Source organism: Pelophylax lessonae, assembly GCF_965119305.1.
Source record: "Pelophylax lessonae genome assembly, chromosome: 10".
NCBI lineage: Eukaryota > Metazoa > Chordata > Amphibia > Anura > Ranidae > Pelophylax > Pelophylax lessonae.
This window is the reverse complement of record NC_138777.1, coordinates 2335697-2353138: the sequence shown is the minus strand read 5'-3', so window position 1 is coordinate 2353138 and position 17442 is coordinate 2335697. Positions and strand designations below refer to the sequence as shown.

At 44.7% G+C, this 17442-nt stretch overlaps 1 protein-coding gene across 1 annotated transcript in view; it reads left to right on the top strand.

Annotated features, from left to right (window-relative positions):
• Window positions 1-17442, top strand: part of INSC (INSC spindle orientation adaptor protein) — a 180186-nt gene that overhangs the window by 156583 nt on the left and 6161 nt on the right. Inside the window, 2 exon segments of the mRNA XM_082269791.1 lie at window positions 780-958; window positions 7586-7652. Coding sequence (XP_082125917.1) covers window positions 780-958; window positions 7586-7652 — 246 coding nt within the window.

Genomic DNA, 17442 nt, shown 5'->3' with positions numbered 1-17442 from the left:
AACACATTTTTTTTTTTTTAATGTAACAAAAATGTTTCACAAAAAGCTTACGGCCGAGTTAATGTTTTATATTTCCATCTTTTATACGTAATCAGGGCTGCTGTTAGAAATCGCGGGGCCCCGTACAGACTACCTGGCAGGGCCCCCCCAAGAAAATATTAAAGATATATTTAGCTAAAATTACAACAAAATCACTATTATCAGACACAAATATAACATAACTCACATAATTCCTGCTAAATCTAAAAAAAAAACTATGTTAAATAAAAAAGAAGATGAGATGAGAAAAATATACAGGCTGGGCAGTTGGAGCTCAGAGATCAGAGAGACAGAGAGAGAAACAAAGTTACAAATAAACTCCTGAGCAGAGATAAGTGCTGGGAGGGGGGCCCACACAAGGGAGGGGGATTCGTGAGGGACGACTGTCTCTTTCTCAACAGATAAAAGCTGATAGGAGGGAGGGGGATTAGTGAGGGACATATAAAAGCTGATAGCAGGGAGAGGGACAGATCAGATTCAGGTGCTGGAAGAAGATTTCTGTAATTGTTGTCCATCACTAATCCCCCTCTCTGTGTGGGCCCCCCTGTGTGCTCGGGCCCTCTACAAGAGGGCTGGTGGTCCCCCCCTATCAGCGGCCTTGTATGTAACACTTATTGTTAAATGTAAAAGATCTTGAAGGTCCGATGTGTGTTAGCTGCTTTTTCTGGGGGTTTAAAGGAACAAAATAGTAAACACATCTCATTTGTAGTAAGCAGAAGAGTTTGTGCTCTTGTTTGTAGAGTTGTGTGAAGATGCGTCCACGGGAGAGTCGTGTTTGCTGACTTCTGCTGCGTTGGCCAATATCACGTTTTTCGACAGTCTGGCCTGTGAGATGATCTTACAGATGGGTGCTGTGAAAATCTTGCTGAATGCATGTTCAGACAAGCAAAGAGTCAATACTGCCTACGCTCGGGACCAGGTAGGTTCTATCCAACAACTGCTTTGTGTGTGATAGCACGAGACGGATAGATCTGGAATATTGGTACTAATTGAGTTCAATTTTTTTAAGCGCTGCTCCATATATTTATCACACTTTTGGATTTAATACAGAAAGAGTCCTCCATCAAGGACAGTGAATGGGCCATTTAGACTAAACCTTCTTCCAGTTTTGGTTGGTGCTGGTGTCTCAAAATAGAACATTAGGATATTAGGTGTAAAGCTTTTGGGGTTGTTGAGGCGAGTCCATTGGAAGATTGCAAAATAACTTAGCCGATAACTCAAACCAAACCTCATTTCGGGTATGTCAATTCAATCCCAACCCCTAGTCCAACCGTATTAATGGCTTCAGCCCTGAAGAAGGCGGAGGCAATTCCCCCTAAAATGCATTGGCTTTTCTTGATTCTCTATATTAGGGCTGAAGGATAGTCGATGTGAATATCAATATCGTGCTGCGAGCATGGGCGATAGTCACATCGCCGGAACATGCGATAGGGAAGGCAGAGAAGTCGGGATTTACAGTGGTGGTAGAAGGACACAGCCTGACATCCGTCCCACATGTTCAGTCTGCCCTGCAGCTAGACCTCCTGACTGAGCGGTGAGCAGCGCGCCGTGAGCAGCGGCACAGCAAACCAATCACACGTGCCTGCACACCTGATTGGTTCGCTGTGCCGCTACTCACGACATGATTGGTTCGCTGTGCTCACATCGCTCACCGCTCGGTCAGGAGAACTAACTGCAAGGCAGACTGAACATGTGGGACGGATGTCAGGCTGTGTTCTTCTACCTTAGCAGGGGCGTAACTACAGGGGTTGCAGGGGTTGCAATTGCAACCGGGCCCCATGCTCCAGGGGGCCCGTGTGGCTCCCCTGTACACCTGGATAGGAGGGGGCAGTGGGGGCAGCATGTAGAGAAATCACTGTCCTCCTTTTTCCTCCTGTAGCTGCAGGAGTAAAATGGAGGAGATTGGTTGCTCTGTATGCTGCCCCCGCCACTCCTCCTATCCAATTCCCTTGTGTTCCGCTGTCTCTGGGCCCTGTGTGCTCCCCCGGTCCCCCCCCCCCCCACTGTGCTCCCTCCCCTCTCCTGCTGGCTGTGTCACAATAGAGAACCAGGAAGGGGTCAGTAAATATGTAATTTACCAGCTCCTTCCTTCTCTAAATGGACAGAGTCATAGTCAGTGACATTGTAAAAAAATAAAATAAAATGATAAAAAATAATACAATTAAAATACCAAAAAATATAAACTACCGACACCAGTGGGTGAACTTCCAGGATCGCAAAGGTCACACTTGCGACCGGGCCCTGGCATTCCACCACCGTGAGGAGGCCCCAAGATGGCAGGAAGGGGGCCCACTGCAGAACTTGTTAAAGGGTCCCGCTGCGGGACTGTAAAAAAGGGCCCCACAACGAGAGTAAAGGGCCCCAGGGTCAGTGAGAAGATCCCCAGGCTTGAATGGAAGGGCCCGGCCAGGGGTCAGGGGGGGCCCTTCATGGTTTCTTGCACCGGGGCCCTGAAGGTTCTAGTTACGCCTCTGTACCTTAGGTAAGTCTCTCTGCATTGAAAGGAACACAGCACGCTGGTCACTGCATTGATGGGGGGCACGCTGGTCACTGCATTGATGGGGGGGCACGCTGGTCACTGCATTGATGGGGGGCATGCTGGTCACTGCATTGATGGGGGGCATGCTAGTCACTGCATTGATGGGGGGCACTCTGGTCACTGCATTGATGGGGGGCACGCTGGTCACTGCATTGAATGGGGGCATGCTGTGGTAACTCTGCATTGAATGGGGGCATGCTGTAGTAACTCTGCATTGAATGGGGGCATGCTGTAGTAACTCTGCATTGAATGGGGGCATGCTGTAGTAACTCTGCATTGAATGGGGGCATGCTGTAGTAACTCTGCATTGAATGGGGGCATGCTGTAGTAACTCTGCACTACTAAAAATGCACAACGAAGAGGATCCGCCGCAAAAAAATATCGCAATATATATAGTTGGGGAAAAAAATATCGCAATGTGATTTTTTTTCAATATGGTGCAGCCCTACTCTATATCAATAAAAATATGAACCAACATTCCTAAAATGTCATGAAATTTCTACTGGGTGCTCCTCAAAACTCACCCCTAAGTTCACTCCAACAACTGGTCATACATGGACACCACCACCACCACCTGAGTTTCTTTAAAGAAGCAAGTGCCCCTTATATATCACTTCAGGGAAAGAATCAGAGCTCGGCCTTCCATAGGAAGTACACAGAGATAATCATATACACTTGAACCTTTGATGAAGTGTAACAACCATGACCAGCCTCTTCAGCAGATTGTAGGCCTCCTGGCCTTCAAAGTAATCTAATGGTGCTTTTCCACTGCATGGAAATGAATGGTTCGGCTCGCTTTTGTGCTTTTCCACTGCATGGTACCGCATGGTACGGTGTAGGAACGGTTCGGTACGGTACGGCGGCGCTTTTCCACTACATGGAACCGAACGGTACGGCTCTCTAAACAGTACCATAAACAGTACCACCTCAGTTGTGGTTCCAAGAGGGCCATACCGGTACCATATCCCACAATCCTTTGCATGCAGCCTTGACTGTTTGTCACTACTTGCCACTGATTGGTCAGAGAATCGTTGTTATCCCACCCACTTACTTTAGTACTACTTTAGTGGAAAAGCAAACCGTACCAAACCGTACCGAACTGTTCCAACACCGTACCATGCGGTACCATGCAGTGGAAAACCAAACCGGGCCAAGCGGGGCTAAGTGGAGCCGAGCCAGCACTTGTAGTGGAAAAGTGCCATAAAACCATTTTCTTTATCCACCTGTGTGTTTCATCTTCGACTAAGTTCACATCTATGTGTGCCGGGAACTTGTGCAAACAATCGCGGGCTTTCCCAACACAACACGCTGCCATTTAGCAGATGCGTTAGTTGTTAATAGCACCCCAATGCCTCTGTAAATGTGTGGTGTGTCACTCACACCAAAATCTATAGTGCTGCAGCACCATGCCGTTTGATGCCACTCATTTTTGGAAAGAGTCAGTGACTTTTTATTCCGCATTTCTCGCATATAGAGCAGCCCATTGACATGAATGGGCTGCCCTACACGCAACTCGCGGGAATGCATGGAAAACACGTGGAAATGTGCCCGCACTTGGACGCACCTATAGGTGTGAACCAATCCTTAGGCTTAGAGATAAAAATAGTGAAAAAATGTATTTTATAGTCAAAAATTGACTCTACACTAATAAAAGACGATGGGAACAAGCAATGGAAACACTACAAACAATCCAAAAGTTTAATCCTTTCATAGACACTTCCCCTTCCCCCCATAAGTTTTATGAAGATGTTCTTCCACATTGGCAGCCACCATCCTTCCACACCTCCATCCATCTCTAAACTTCTTCATTCCCCACTTTATAAAAGCTGTTGAGAGAAATTACGGGATAAAGTTGGAATGGAAGTCACGAGGGGGGGAAATTTTACCGCTGATAACTGCATGTTTTACTCCTCCATCACCCTCCAGAAAGTAGAATATTTCCTTAAATGGGTAAATTATGTCATATGATTGAAGAGGGCCCCTTCACCAGACTACATGGTAAGAGACACAACAGCGGGGGTCATTGGCTCTCACTGCTGCTAATCACAGTCAGTGAGGAGCGAGTGGGGGCGGGGCTGAGCCCCAGCTCTGTGTGTCTTATGGACGCAAAGAGCGGAGCTCGGGAATGAGCAGCCACCAATGCCAGAGTCAGTGACTGTCAATCACAGCCAGTGAGGAGCGAGTGGAGGCGGGCCTGAGCCCCAGCTCTTTGTGTCTTATGGACGCATAGAGCGGGGCTCGGGAATGAGCAGCCACCAATGCCAGAGTCAGTGACTTCTTTTCCTCACTTCTTACATGTAGAGCAGACCATTGACATGAATGGGCTGCCCTACACGTAACTCACGGAAATGCATGGAAAACACGTGGAAATGTGCCCGCACTTAGACACACCTGTAGGTGTGAACCAAGCCTTGGGCTTAAAGATAAAAATTGTGAAAAAATTTATTTTATAGTCAAAAATACATTAATAAAAGACGTTGTAAACAAGCAATGGAAACACCACAAACTATCCAAAAGTTGAATCCTTTCGTAGACACTTCCCCTTCCCCCCCATAAGTTTTATGAAGATGCTCTTCCACATTGGCAGCCACCATCCTTCCACACCTCCATCCATCTCTAAACTTCTTCATTCCCCACTTTATAAAAGCTGTTGAGAGAAATTACGGGATAAAGTTGGAATGGAAGTCACGAGGGGGAAATTTTACCGCTGATAACTGCATGTTTTACTCCTAAAAGATAATGAAATCATAACTCCGGCTCAATCCCTCCAAGGTAACATCACCGTATACACTATAATTAGGGATATGTAATTGAAACATTTATGATAACCTCGCAATCACATTTATATTTTTTTGCATTTGAAATTTGATGATTATATTGATGAAAACCTTCAGTCATCGGGTGCCGTTCGGCGGTAATGAATGCGGCTGGTGCATCTAGTTACGTTGTTACCTTGTGGGATTAAAGAATCTTTCCTTTTTTTTTTTTTCCCTCTTTAGCTAAATTCTATTTATGAGTGACAGAAGAGACGACTCCACATAATGACACTTTTTTAGTACTTTTCCAAATGAGCTACAAGTGCCAACAGTTTAGGACTTTTTACCTATTTTTTTGTAATTTTAAGAATATAGAGAGTGGATTGCTGTGTAAAGATGGAAAACTTGAGTGTTACTGGATGTCTATTTTCGCTTTTTTTAATGATAAATTACACCTGCCGGTCCCACCCAGCCGGAGGTAGGCCTGTTAGGAATATTGAATGATTTTGTACAACGTGTACATGCCCGGGCCCTGACCCACATACTACTGTTTTATGCTAGGAAACTTATATTGTTACGTTGGAAAAGTGTTGAACCGCCTACAGTACAGCAGTTATATGTTATTGTGCGTGAAGATGTGCCGCTATATAAACTGATCTATAAGAGCAGAGGGTGTCATGGCAAGTTCTCTAAAGTTTGGCAGCCTTGGCTTGATGTGGAGGATTCGTTCTGGGCGGATACCCCTCTGCCTTCCAGCTTGTCTGCTGAATAAGACCGTGGCGGTCCCCTGAGAGTTAAGGCTGATATGACCCGAATGTAATGTACTTACTGTTCCCCCTCAGGGATGGACGGTTGAGGGTAGGGGAAGGTGTATGCGTGTGAGTGTGTGTGTCGGATTGTGAGTGTGAGTGTGGGTGTGTCTTTGTCTGTGTCAGTCGTGACTGGCTGGGTGTCTCCCCCGTCTACCCTAGGATTGGGACCACTTATGATGCCCTGCTAGGCATGTCCCACGGTTGCCGTTACGGCTCCTATGCAACCCTGTCTTTGAGGTCCCCCTGTCCCTTCCTTCCCCCCTAGGCCCCGTTGGCCTGTTGTTGACTTATCTACGCTGCAATGTTTTCCACGGATTAGTTGTATATGACCTGATAGGTTTCATTGACATTGCTTTGAGTTTTTGTTCTGTATTGTTTTTTGGAAATTTATAAATAAACACCTTTCAAAAAAAAAAAGATGGAAAACCTCCAGTTGGCAAGACAAGCTCTTTTAGCACCCAAGGTAAAGAGAAGCCAGAGTGTACCCCACTTTTCCTATCACTATCTTCTTGTGTCCGAGGTTGGTGGCACAGGAATTTTGGCTGCTGTCCATTGGACCTTGGTTTGCCACCTTTAGCTCCGTGGAAAACCAAATGAGACATAGGGAGAGTGTTGCGGTGCATGTCTCACTGCGCAACAAAGTGGGTGTGGCTTATTTAAAATGGGTGAGGTTTATCTGAAGTGGGCGTGGTTTATCTAAAGTGGTCATAGTTAAACCAGTGTGATTTATTCATTAAGGACGCGGTAAAACAAAGCCATGTTCTCTTTCAGGTGATACCATTTTATTTTCTTCACCCTAGGGGACTAACAGAGCTTAGAACCTAAATTTTATTGTGCATTTGTTCCATTTCTGATGACACTAAACGTATGTTTCTGGTACAAACCATGATCAAGATATTTACTAATAAAAGCCAAACTTTGGGCTTTGGGGCCCCCCTCTCAAAACAATACTCCCTTGTGGCCTACCATGTGTATTTTTTTTTTTTTACTTACCTTTTAGTTACCCGTATTTCGATTTTTTTCAAGTTGATCGTTCGACGGGTTGGGTTATCTTTCTCTTTAGATCTTCTCCCAGCGGTGGGTGGTCCTCATTGGTCCTGAGGCTGGTGGTGGCTTGAAGACACCAGTGCTGCTCTCTGAATTATTGCACTGTGAATGGAGGGCTTCTTGGTGGTTCACCTTTAGGTGGGGTGGCCCATGATGCCCTGCACTCACAGCAAGTCCCCAGTTATCCAGTTGAATGGCACTGGGTGTCATTCAACTTGGGAGTCTGAGGACATCAGTGGAGAAGAGGTACTGCGGGGGACACCTCCAGATTGAAGGTGAGTTTTGCACCTATAGCAGTACCTATAAATCTGTGTAAAGCAATGACATTTATGTCTAGAAAAATAAAAGTCTCAAGTCATTAATATGATTTTTTTTTTTTACAAACTTTTCAGATTGTGACAATTTTAGCCAATTTATCGATTCTGGACCCATGTGCTGAGGAGATCCTTCAGGAGAATGGTAAATTGTCTTATATTTCCTCTTGGTTCTTGTCTCTCCTTCTGAAATTACCCATCTATAACATTGCCCCTAAAGTCTTCTCTGCTCACATCCATATCAAAGATTTGTTTTTAAATTAGATCTCCAGCTAAACATTTTTTTATTGTTTGGAACAGATTTGGATGTATAAATCTTCTTCTGGGTTTTATTGGTGTTTCCATTGGGAAAATTTATGTGGTCACCGGGACAGGTAGCGGGGGGATATTTCCTCTCACAAAATCAGGTTATATCCCTTTCACACACTCCAAAATGTAAAAAAAAAAAAAAAAAATTGCTTGGGTTCAATTTGAATGGTAAATAATTTGATTTTTTATTAACCGCTTGCTGACCACCGCATGACTATTTACTGTGGCGGTCAGCCCCTCACAGGCAAATCGACGTAGGGCTACGTCGCTAGCCTGTGAGGGTCTAGGGAGCGAGCGAGCGCCGCCGGAGGCGCGCTCCCGCGCGGTCACGGACCCCCCCCGCCGCGCGTGTGCCCAGCGGACCCGATGTCTGCCGGTCACTCGCGATCGTCTGTTAGATGATGTAAACAAAGCCGCCTGTCATTCTTCCCTGTGTATGAATAGTGATCATACGGTTCTACTATGTATGACCGTTGATCTCTGTTCTTACAGCTCAAGCCACAGCCAATCACAGTTAGAATCACGCCCCTAGGGACACACACAACCCCTCCTTCTCAAAAAAGTTAATCCCTTCACTGCCAGTGTAATTTTGCAGTAACAGTGCATATGTATAGCACTGATTACTGTAGAAATGTCACTGGTAACCCCAAATGTGTCAAAAATGTCAGTCAAGGGTCCGATCTGTCCGCCGCAATGTCGCAGTTCTGGAAAACAAAAATTGCAGATCGCCGCCATTACTAGTTAAAAAAAAAACAACAAAAATGATAAAAATCTTTCCCTTAGTTAGTAAACGCAATAACTTTTGTGCAAACCAATCAAAATACGCTTTTTACGATTTTTTTTACCAAACATAGGTAGCATAAAACAAATTGGCCTAAAATGTTAAAAAATTTTGATTTTTAAATTTTTTGGGGGAATTTCATATAAAAAAATGTGAAAAATATTGCTATTTTTGCAAAATTGAGGCTCTTTTTTTATTTATAGCGCATGATCAAAAAATCACACAGGTGATCAAATACCACACAAAGAAAGCTCTGTTTGTGGGGGAAAAAAGGACGTCGAATTAGTTTGGGTACAGCGTCGCACGACCGCGCAATTGTCCGTTAAACTCACGCAGTGCCGAATCGCAAAATAGGCCCTGGTCAGGAAGGGGGTAAAATCTTCCGGGGCTTAAGTGGTTAATATTATTAATATTCTATCATTTTCTTGTAAGGCATGATACTTTATAAATATATCAATTTTTTTTGCATATTATTCATTAGCTGGGTCTCTACCTTGTATGACATCCCAGCCTTCCAATGAGGTTGTAATGAATGGAGATTAGTCAGTTGTCAATCTCTTTAAAAATTTTGCAAGCCTTTGAAGTTTCCAAATTTCCTAACAGGAAGTTCCATTGAAGTAAATGGAAATCAGAACCAGGCCACTCCATAAAAGAGTGCGTTTTACGGAGCACCAAATTAGGTCAAATTGTGTAGAATTGATGGGGAGCTCCTGGTGGCTCTTTACTAATGAGATGATGGGGACCACAAACCAAGGATCCTAAGATAGAAGGGTGGTACCTGGTGGGACTGGTAGTCAAACTAAGGGTGCTCAGGGAATGGCAGATATAGGGCCACAACAGCCCTTGGAGCTCGAATGGTTAGAACCTCAGCTGTTTGTTTGTTTTTTCTTGGAAAATTTCCTTCACTTCTTATCCTGGAGACAAAATAGGAAGTCTGAGTGTGAATCTCTCCAACAGACAACACTGCTCAAAAAAATGACAGGATCGCTTTTTTTATGAGTTTTTTATGAGTACCGCATCAAGCCAAATAAACTCCTGGGATATTGATCTGGTCAGTTAAGTAGCAGAGGGGGTTGTTAATTAGTTTCAGCTGCTTTGGTGGTATTGAAATTAACAACAGGTGCACTAGATGGGCAACAATGAGACGACCTCCAAAACAGGAATGGTTCTAAAGGTGGAGGCCACTGACATTTTTTCCCTACTCCTCTTTTCTGACTGTTTTTCACTAGTTTTGCATTTCGCTGGGGTCGGTGTCACTACTGGTAGCGTGAGGAAATACCTGGACCCTATAGAGCAGGGTTCTTCAAACTATGGCCCTCCAGTTGTTCAGGAACTACAATTCCCATCATGCCTCGTCATGTCTGTGAATGTCAGAGTTGTACAATGCCTCATGGGATGTGTAGTTCCGCAACAGCTGGAGGGCCGTAGTTTGAGGATCCCTGCTATAGAGGTTGCACAGGCAGTCCAACTCCTCCAGGATGGCACTTCAATACCTCCCATTGCCAGAAGGTTTGCTGTCTCCCAGCCAGGGGAGGACTGGGCCAGGGGGCAGGGGGGAAATTGCCCCCCGGGCCGCTTTGATTTCCCCATAAAAAAGCTGCTCTGCTTCTGCCACAGACATGCCTAAAGGATTCCTGGTGAAGAGAAGTAAAAAGTCCCCACTGCTGACCTACTGAGTGCGGGATGAAGACAAGGACAGAGCGCAGGCCTCCCCACCAGTATGGATGGTGTAAACTGTGTCTGAGCAGAGGCCTGTTCCATGCCCCACTGGAGACTCTCCCCCCCCAAGCAGCCCTGACGGAGCTGTCCCAGCTCCCCCCAACTGCCCCCTGCTGGCCCCGTGGGGAACCCCAATTCGGCTAGTGAGTAGAGAGTACCTGGAGCGGAGCTTTAGCCTGGAATGGAGGTCAGGAGGATGAAAAAAGGGGGAGTGGGGGCCGAGTCATAGGCCTGTAGTTTTTACTTGCCCCCTGGGCCGAAAGTTGCCAGTCAGCCCCTGCTCCCAGCACAGTCCCAAGAGCATGGAGGAGATTCCAGGAGACAGGCAGTTACTCTAGGAGAGTTGGACAGGGCCATAGAAGGTCCTTAACCCATCAGCAGGACCGGTATCTGCTCCTTTGTGCAAGGAGGAACAGGATGAGCATTGCCAGAGCCCTACAAAATGACCTCCAGCAGCCACTGGTGTGAATGTCTCTGACCAATCAGAAACAGACTTCATGAGGGTGGCCTGAGGAAATACCCCAGGACACCATCGTCGTCTCATTAGGAGCATGCCCCGAAGTTGTCAGTCATGCATACAAGCACGTGGAGGCCATACAAAATACTGAGGACCATTTTGAGTTGCTGCAATGACATTTCAGCAAAGTGGATGAGGCTGCCGCATCATTTTTTCACTTTGATTTTCGGGGTGTCTTTGAATTCTTCCCTCTGTAGGGGGATCATTTTCATTTCCATCAAATGATGTGGCATCCTTTCCTTCCTAACACATTACCCAGTCCATACCAGTATAGATCCCAACACATTACCCAGTCCATACCAGTATAGATCCCAACACATTACCCAGTCCATACCAGTATAGATCCTAACACATTACCCAGCCCATACCAGTATAGATCCTAACGCATTACCCAGTCCATACCAGTATAGATCCTAACACATTACCTAGTCCATACCAGTATAGATCCTAACACACTACCCAGTCCATACCAGTATAGATCCTAACACATTACCCGGTCCATACCAGTATAGATCCTAACACATTACCCAGTCCATAACAGTATAGATCCTAACACATTACCCAGTCCATACCATTATAGATCCTAACACATTACCCAGTCCATACCAGTATAGATCCTAACACATTACCCAGCCCATACCAGTATAGATCCTAACACATTACCCAGTCCATACCAGTATAGATCCTAACACATTATCCAGTCCATACAAGTATAGATCCAAACACCTTACCCAGTCCATACCAGTATAGATCCTAACACATTACCCAGCCCATACCAGTATAGATCCTAACACATTACCCAGTCCATACCAGTATAGATCCTAACACATTATCCAGTCCATACAAGTATAGATCCAAACACCTTACCCAGTCCATACCAGTATAGATCCTAACACATTTCCCAGCCCATACCAGTATAGATCCTAACACATTACCCAGTCCATACCAGTATAGATCCTAACACATTACCCAGCCCATACCAGTATAGATCCTAACACATTACCCAGTCCATACCAGTATAGATCCTAACACATTATCCAGTCCATACAAGTATAGATCCAAACACCTTACCCAGTCCATACCAGTATAGATCCTAACACATTACTCAGTCCATACCAGTATAGATCCTAACACATTACCCAGTCCATTCCAGTATAGATCCTAACACATTACCCAGTCCATACCAGTATAGATCCTAACACATTACCCAGTTCATACCAGTATAGATCCTAACACATTACCCAGTCCATACCAGTATAGATCCTAACACATTACCCGGTCCATACCAGTATAGATCCTAACACATTACCCAGTCCATACCAGTATAGATCCTAACACATTACCTAGTCCATACCAGTATAGATCCTAACACACTACCCAGTCCATACCAGTATAGATCCTAACACATTACCCGGTCCATACCAGTATAGATCCTAACACATTACCCAGTCCATAACAGTATAGATCCTAACACATTACCCAGTCAATACCATTATAGATCCTAACACATTACCCAGTCCATACCAGTATAGATCCTAACACATTACCCAGCCCATACCAGTATAGATCCTAACACATTACCCAGTCCATACCAGTATAGATCCTAACACATTATCCAGTCCATACAAGTATAGATCCAAACACCTTACCCAGTCCATACCAGTATAGATCCTAACACATTACCCAGCCCATACCAGTATAGATCCTAACACATTACCCAGTCCATACCAGTATAGATCCTAACACATTATCCAGTCCATACAAGTATAGATCCAAACACCTTACCCAGTCCATACCAGTATAGATCCTAACACATTTCCCAGCCCATACCAGTATAGATCCTAACACATTACCCAGTCCATACCAGTATAGATCCTAACACATTACCCAGCCCATACCAGTATAGATCCTAACACATTACCCAGTCCATACCAGTATAGATCCTAACACATTATCCAGTCCATACAAGTATAGATCCAAACACCTTACCCAGTCCATACCAGTATAGATCCTAACACATTTCCCAGTCCATACCAGTATAGATCCTAACACATTTCCCAGTCCATACCAGTATAGATCCTAACACATTACTCAGTCCATACCAGTATAGATCCTAACACATTACCCAGTCCATTCCAGTATAGATCCTAACACATTACCCAGTCCATACCAGTATAGATCCTAACACATTACCCAGTTCATACCAGTATAGATCCTAACACATTACCCAGTCCATACCAGTATAGATCCTAACACATTACCCGGTCCATACCAGTATAGATCCTAACACATTACCCAGTCCATACCAGTATAGATCCTAACACATTACCCGGTCCATACCAGTATAGATCCTAACACATTACCCAGTCCATACCAGTATAGAACCCAACACATTACCCAGTCCATACCAGTATAGATCCTAACACATTACCCAGTCCATACCAGTATAGATCCTAACACATTACCCGGTCCATACCAGTATAGATCCTAACACATTACCCAGTCCATACCAGTATAGAACCCAACACATTACCCAGTCCATACCAGTATAGATCCTAACACATTACCCAGTCCATACCAGTATAGATCCTAACACATTACCCAGTCCATACCAGTATAGATCCTAACACATTACCCAGTCCATACCAGTATAGATCCTAAGACATTACCCAGTCCATACCAGTATAGATCCTAAGACATTACCCAGTCCATACCAGTATAGATCCTAAGACATTACCCAGTCCATACCATCCTAACACATTACCCAGTCCATACCAGTATAGATCCTAACACATTACCCAGTCCATACCAGTCTAGATATCCAGCATGACATTTGTCCCCATTCACATCTCATGTGATTTCAAAGTGTTCCTTTCATTTTTTTGAGCCGTGTATAAGAAGGGGGTTTCCACCTTTCACAAAAAGATGCCGGCACATCGGTACATTGTGGTTATTTTTATGTGCAAAGAAATACAGCTGTAGAAATGTCAACGCGTTTCGGCTATTCAGACCTGACTTCTCGATCAAAGCACAGCTAAAAAAACTTTTTGTCTTTTTAAGCATCAGATTGGAGAGGAATTAGACCCCCTGTCAGGTTTTATTGCTGTCTGTGTCTCTGTTTGGGAGATTCACCATCTATATTTTTCCAATTTATTATTAACATTGTACGTGAAAGTAAAAGAAAATCCCAAATTTTCTGTTGTCCACCAAAAAAGTAATAGAAGAGAAATCTTCCAATGGGGACACTGGTTCTGGTGACCTGGGGGGTCCCCAAGGAGTTCCCCTAACCACTTCCCTACCCCCCGCCGCAGTTTTACGTCGCTACTTTGATGTTAAATACCAGGATGGCAGCAGAGAGCAGATAGCTGTCATAACCCCGGTATTTTTTTTACAGGGCAGGCGGTCCGCTTTAACTTAAGGGTGGGGCCAGGGGCAGATTTGCTGTGAGATTACTTTTATAGGCGGCGGGAGAGGTGTGCCCCCCCCCCCACCGCTTCCTGGTTATTTTCCCCACTTACCGGAGCCGTCAGTAGCGGGGAAAACGATCCGGTCCTTTCCCCTCCTAGGCGGGAAGTCGAGTGAGGGCAAGCTGGCCCCCACTGCACTCTATGGCCTTGGAGGACTGGAGCGACGTCATACGTCACTTCCTCCAAACGACCTTAAGGGGCCCATTTTTTTTTTCATGATGAAAAAAATTACATTTTTTTTTTTTTTTTGCTTTTTAGTGTAGATGTGAGGTGTGAGGTCTTTTTGACCCCGGATCTCACATTAAAGAGGACCTATCCTGCTAATTTCTATTACTTTCTTTTATTTTCTATTATTTTCTAAGGGATGTTTACATTTCTTGTAATAGGAAGAAAAGTGATTTAAAAAAGTTGTTGTTTTTTTTAAAGGGACAGTGTAAAAATTAAAAATAAAAGGTAAAATAAATAAGAAAAAAAAAATGTAAAGTCCCCTGTCCCTCTGAGCTCATGCGCAGAAGCGAACGCATAAGCAAGTCACGCCCACATATGTAAACGGTGTTCAAACCACACATGTCAGGTATCGCCACGATCGTTGATTTGAGCCCTAGACCTCTTCTGTAACTCCAAACTGGTAATTTTTTAAAGCGATCAAAAAAAAAAAAAGGGCCCCCGAAAGAGTGGTTGTAATGGAGGACCAGCTGGTTCTTCACTACAACTACTCTTTCGGGGGCCTTTCTTTTTTTATTTAACCACTTTACCACCGGAGGATTTTGCTGTCTTACATCCAGGCCACTTTTTGCGATTCGGCGCTGTGCGACTTTAACTGACAATTGCGCAGTCATGCAACACTGTACCCAAACAAAATTTACGTCCTTTTTTTCCCCATAAACAGAGCTTTCTTTTGGTGGTATTTGATCACCTTTGCAATTTTTACTTTTTGCGCTATAAACAAAAAAAGAGCGACAATTTTGAAAAAATAACAATATTTTTCACATTTTTTTATATGAAATTTCCCCCCCCGCAAAAAAAATGTAAAAATCAAATTTTTTTATCATTTTACGCCAATTTGTTTTCTGCTACATATTTTTTGGTAAAAAAAAATCGCAATAAGCGTATTTTGATTGGTTATTGCGTTTACTAACTAAGGGAAAGATTTTTGTCGTTTTTGGTGTTTTTTTAAACGCAAAATGGCGGCGATCTGCGATTTTTTTTGCGGGACTGCGACATTGCGGCAGACAGATCGGACCCCTAACTGACATTTTTGACACTTTTGGGGGTACCAGTGACATTACTACAGTAATCAGTGCTATAAATATGCACTGTCACTGTACTAATGACACTGGCAGGGAAGGGGTTAATTTTATTGGAGAGGGAGGGGTTAATGTATGCCTGGTGCTTACTGACGTGTGTGGGCGTGTGGGGGGAGGTGACTGTGTGACAGAAGGACAGATCACATGTTCAGCTATGCTGAATCCTAAAATCTGTCACTGTTTGTCACTTAGGAGATCCGCCCGCTCTGTTTACACAAGCAGGAGGATCTCCACACTCGATCCCCGATGATTGGGGAAGAGCAGCAGTGATCACCGCTGCTCCTCCCCTGGCCCGACTCCCGCTGTGAATGAATACAGCGGGAGCGAGCCTCCAGTGGCGCACGCGCGCCGCCGAGAGAGGGGAATGTCTGGCGACGTAAGTCTACGTCGCCAGACGTTATCGAGCCACTTTGCCGCAGTAGAGCTCTAGTGAGCAGCGGTAAAGTGGTTAAACCTCTGATGATTTTATTTCTTGTTTTCTTGATCGCATTGAATCGCACACAGTTGTGGAGGTAAGCAGTCCTATATGGACTGAGCGGTGCTGGTTATACCTCATTATTTCTCCACTCTTTACAATGTATTTAGTCAGTGGTTGCCTGTTCCCATATTTTTATTTTTTAAAGTTAACGAAATTTTTAAAGCGTCGCCTATGGAGATTTTTAAGTAACAATATTTGTCGCCATTCCGCGAGCGTGCGCAATTTTGAAGCGTGACATGTTAGGTATCTATTTACTCGGCGTATCATTATCTTTCACATTATAGAAAAAAAATTGGGCTAACTTTACTGTTTAGTTTTTTTTTAAATGCAGTGAAATGTATTCTTTCCACACAAATTGCGTTTGAAAGACCGCTGCGCGAATACCGCGTGACAAAAAAATCTTGCAAAGACCGGCATTTTATTCTCCAGAGTCTTTGCTAAAAAAAATGTATATAATGTTGGGGGGTTCTAAGTAATTTTCTAGCAAAAAATACAGATTTTACCTTGTAAACAATAAATGTCAGAACTGGCCTGGTCCTTAAGTGGTTAATTTGCAGGGATTTCCTCTCACTTCCTGTTTGGGTTATGGGACAGGAAGTGAAGAGAAATCCCCCCAATGGAACACAGATGGCAAAAAAAAAAAAAAACAGTAACTAAACCCTTCCCTTACTCTATCCAAAATGACAAAAAAGTTTTGCCTATAGTCAGTGGTGTATTTTGGTTTGGTGCTGCCCTAGGCAAGACTAAAATTGGGCGCCCCCTTTCCGACTCCTATGTACATTTGCTCCACTACTTCCTTTTTAACGGATGTGACTCCCTCCAAAATTGAAGGACTCCAAGTCCCAGCATGAACCCCTGACATCTCACGAGGGGGGGAGGGGTGACAGGGGTGTGAGAGAGAGAGAGAGAGGGGGGTGGGTGAGGGAGGGAGGGGGATGAGAGAGAGGGGGGGGAGAGAAAGGGGATGAGACAGGGGGTAAGAGAGAGAGGGGGGAGTGAGAGAGAGAGGGGGATGAGAGAGAGAGAGAGGGGGGAAGGTGAGGGAAAGAGAGAGAGAGAGAGGGGGGGATAAGAGAGAGGGAAGATGAGAGAGAGAGAGAAAGAGAGGGGTGAGAGAGAGAAAAAGAGGGGGTGAGAGAGAGAATGGGTGAGAGAGAGCAGGGATGAGAGAGGAGGGGTTGAGAGAGAAAGAGAGTGGGGGTGAGAGAGAGAGGTGAGAGAGAAAGGAGGGGTGAGAGAGAGCGAGAGAGGAGGGGGTTGAGAGAGAAAGAGGTGAGAGAGGCGGCTCTAGCAACCAGAGGCCAAAAGAGTCTCAGGTGGAGGGGGGGTGGCTTTTTTGCTACCCCCCTAAAAAGTG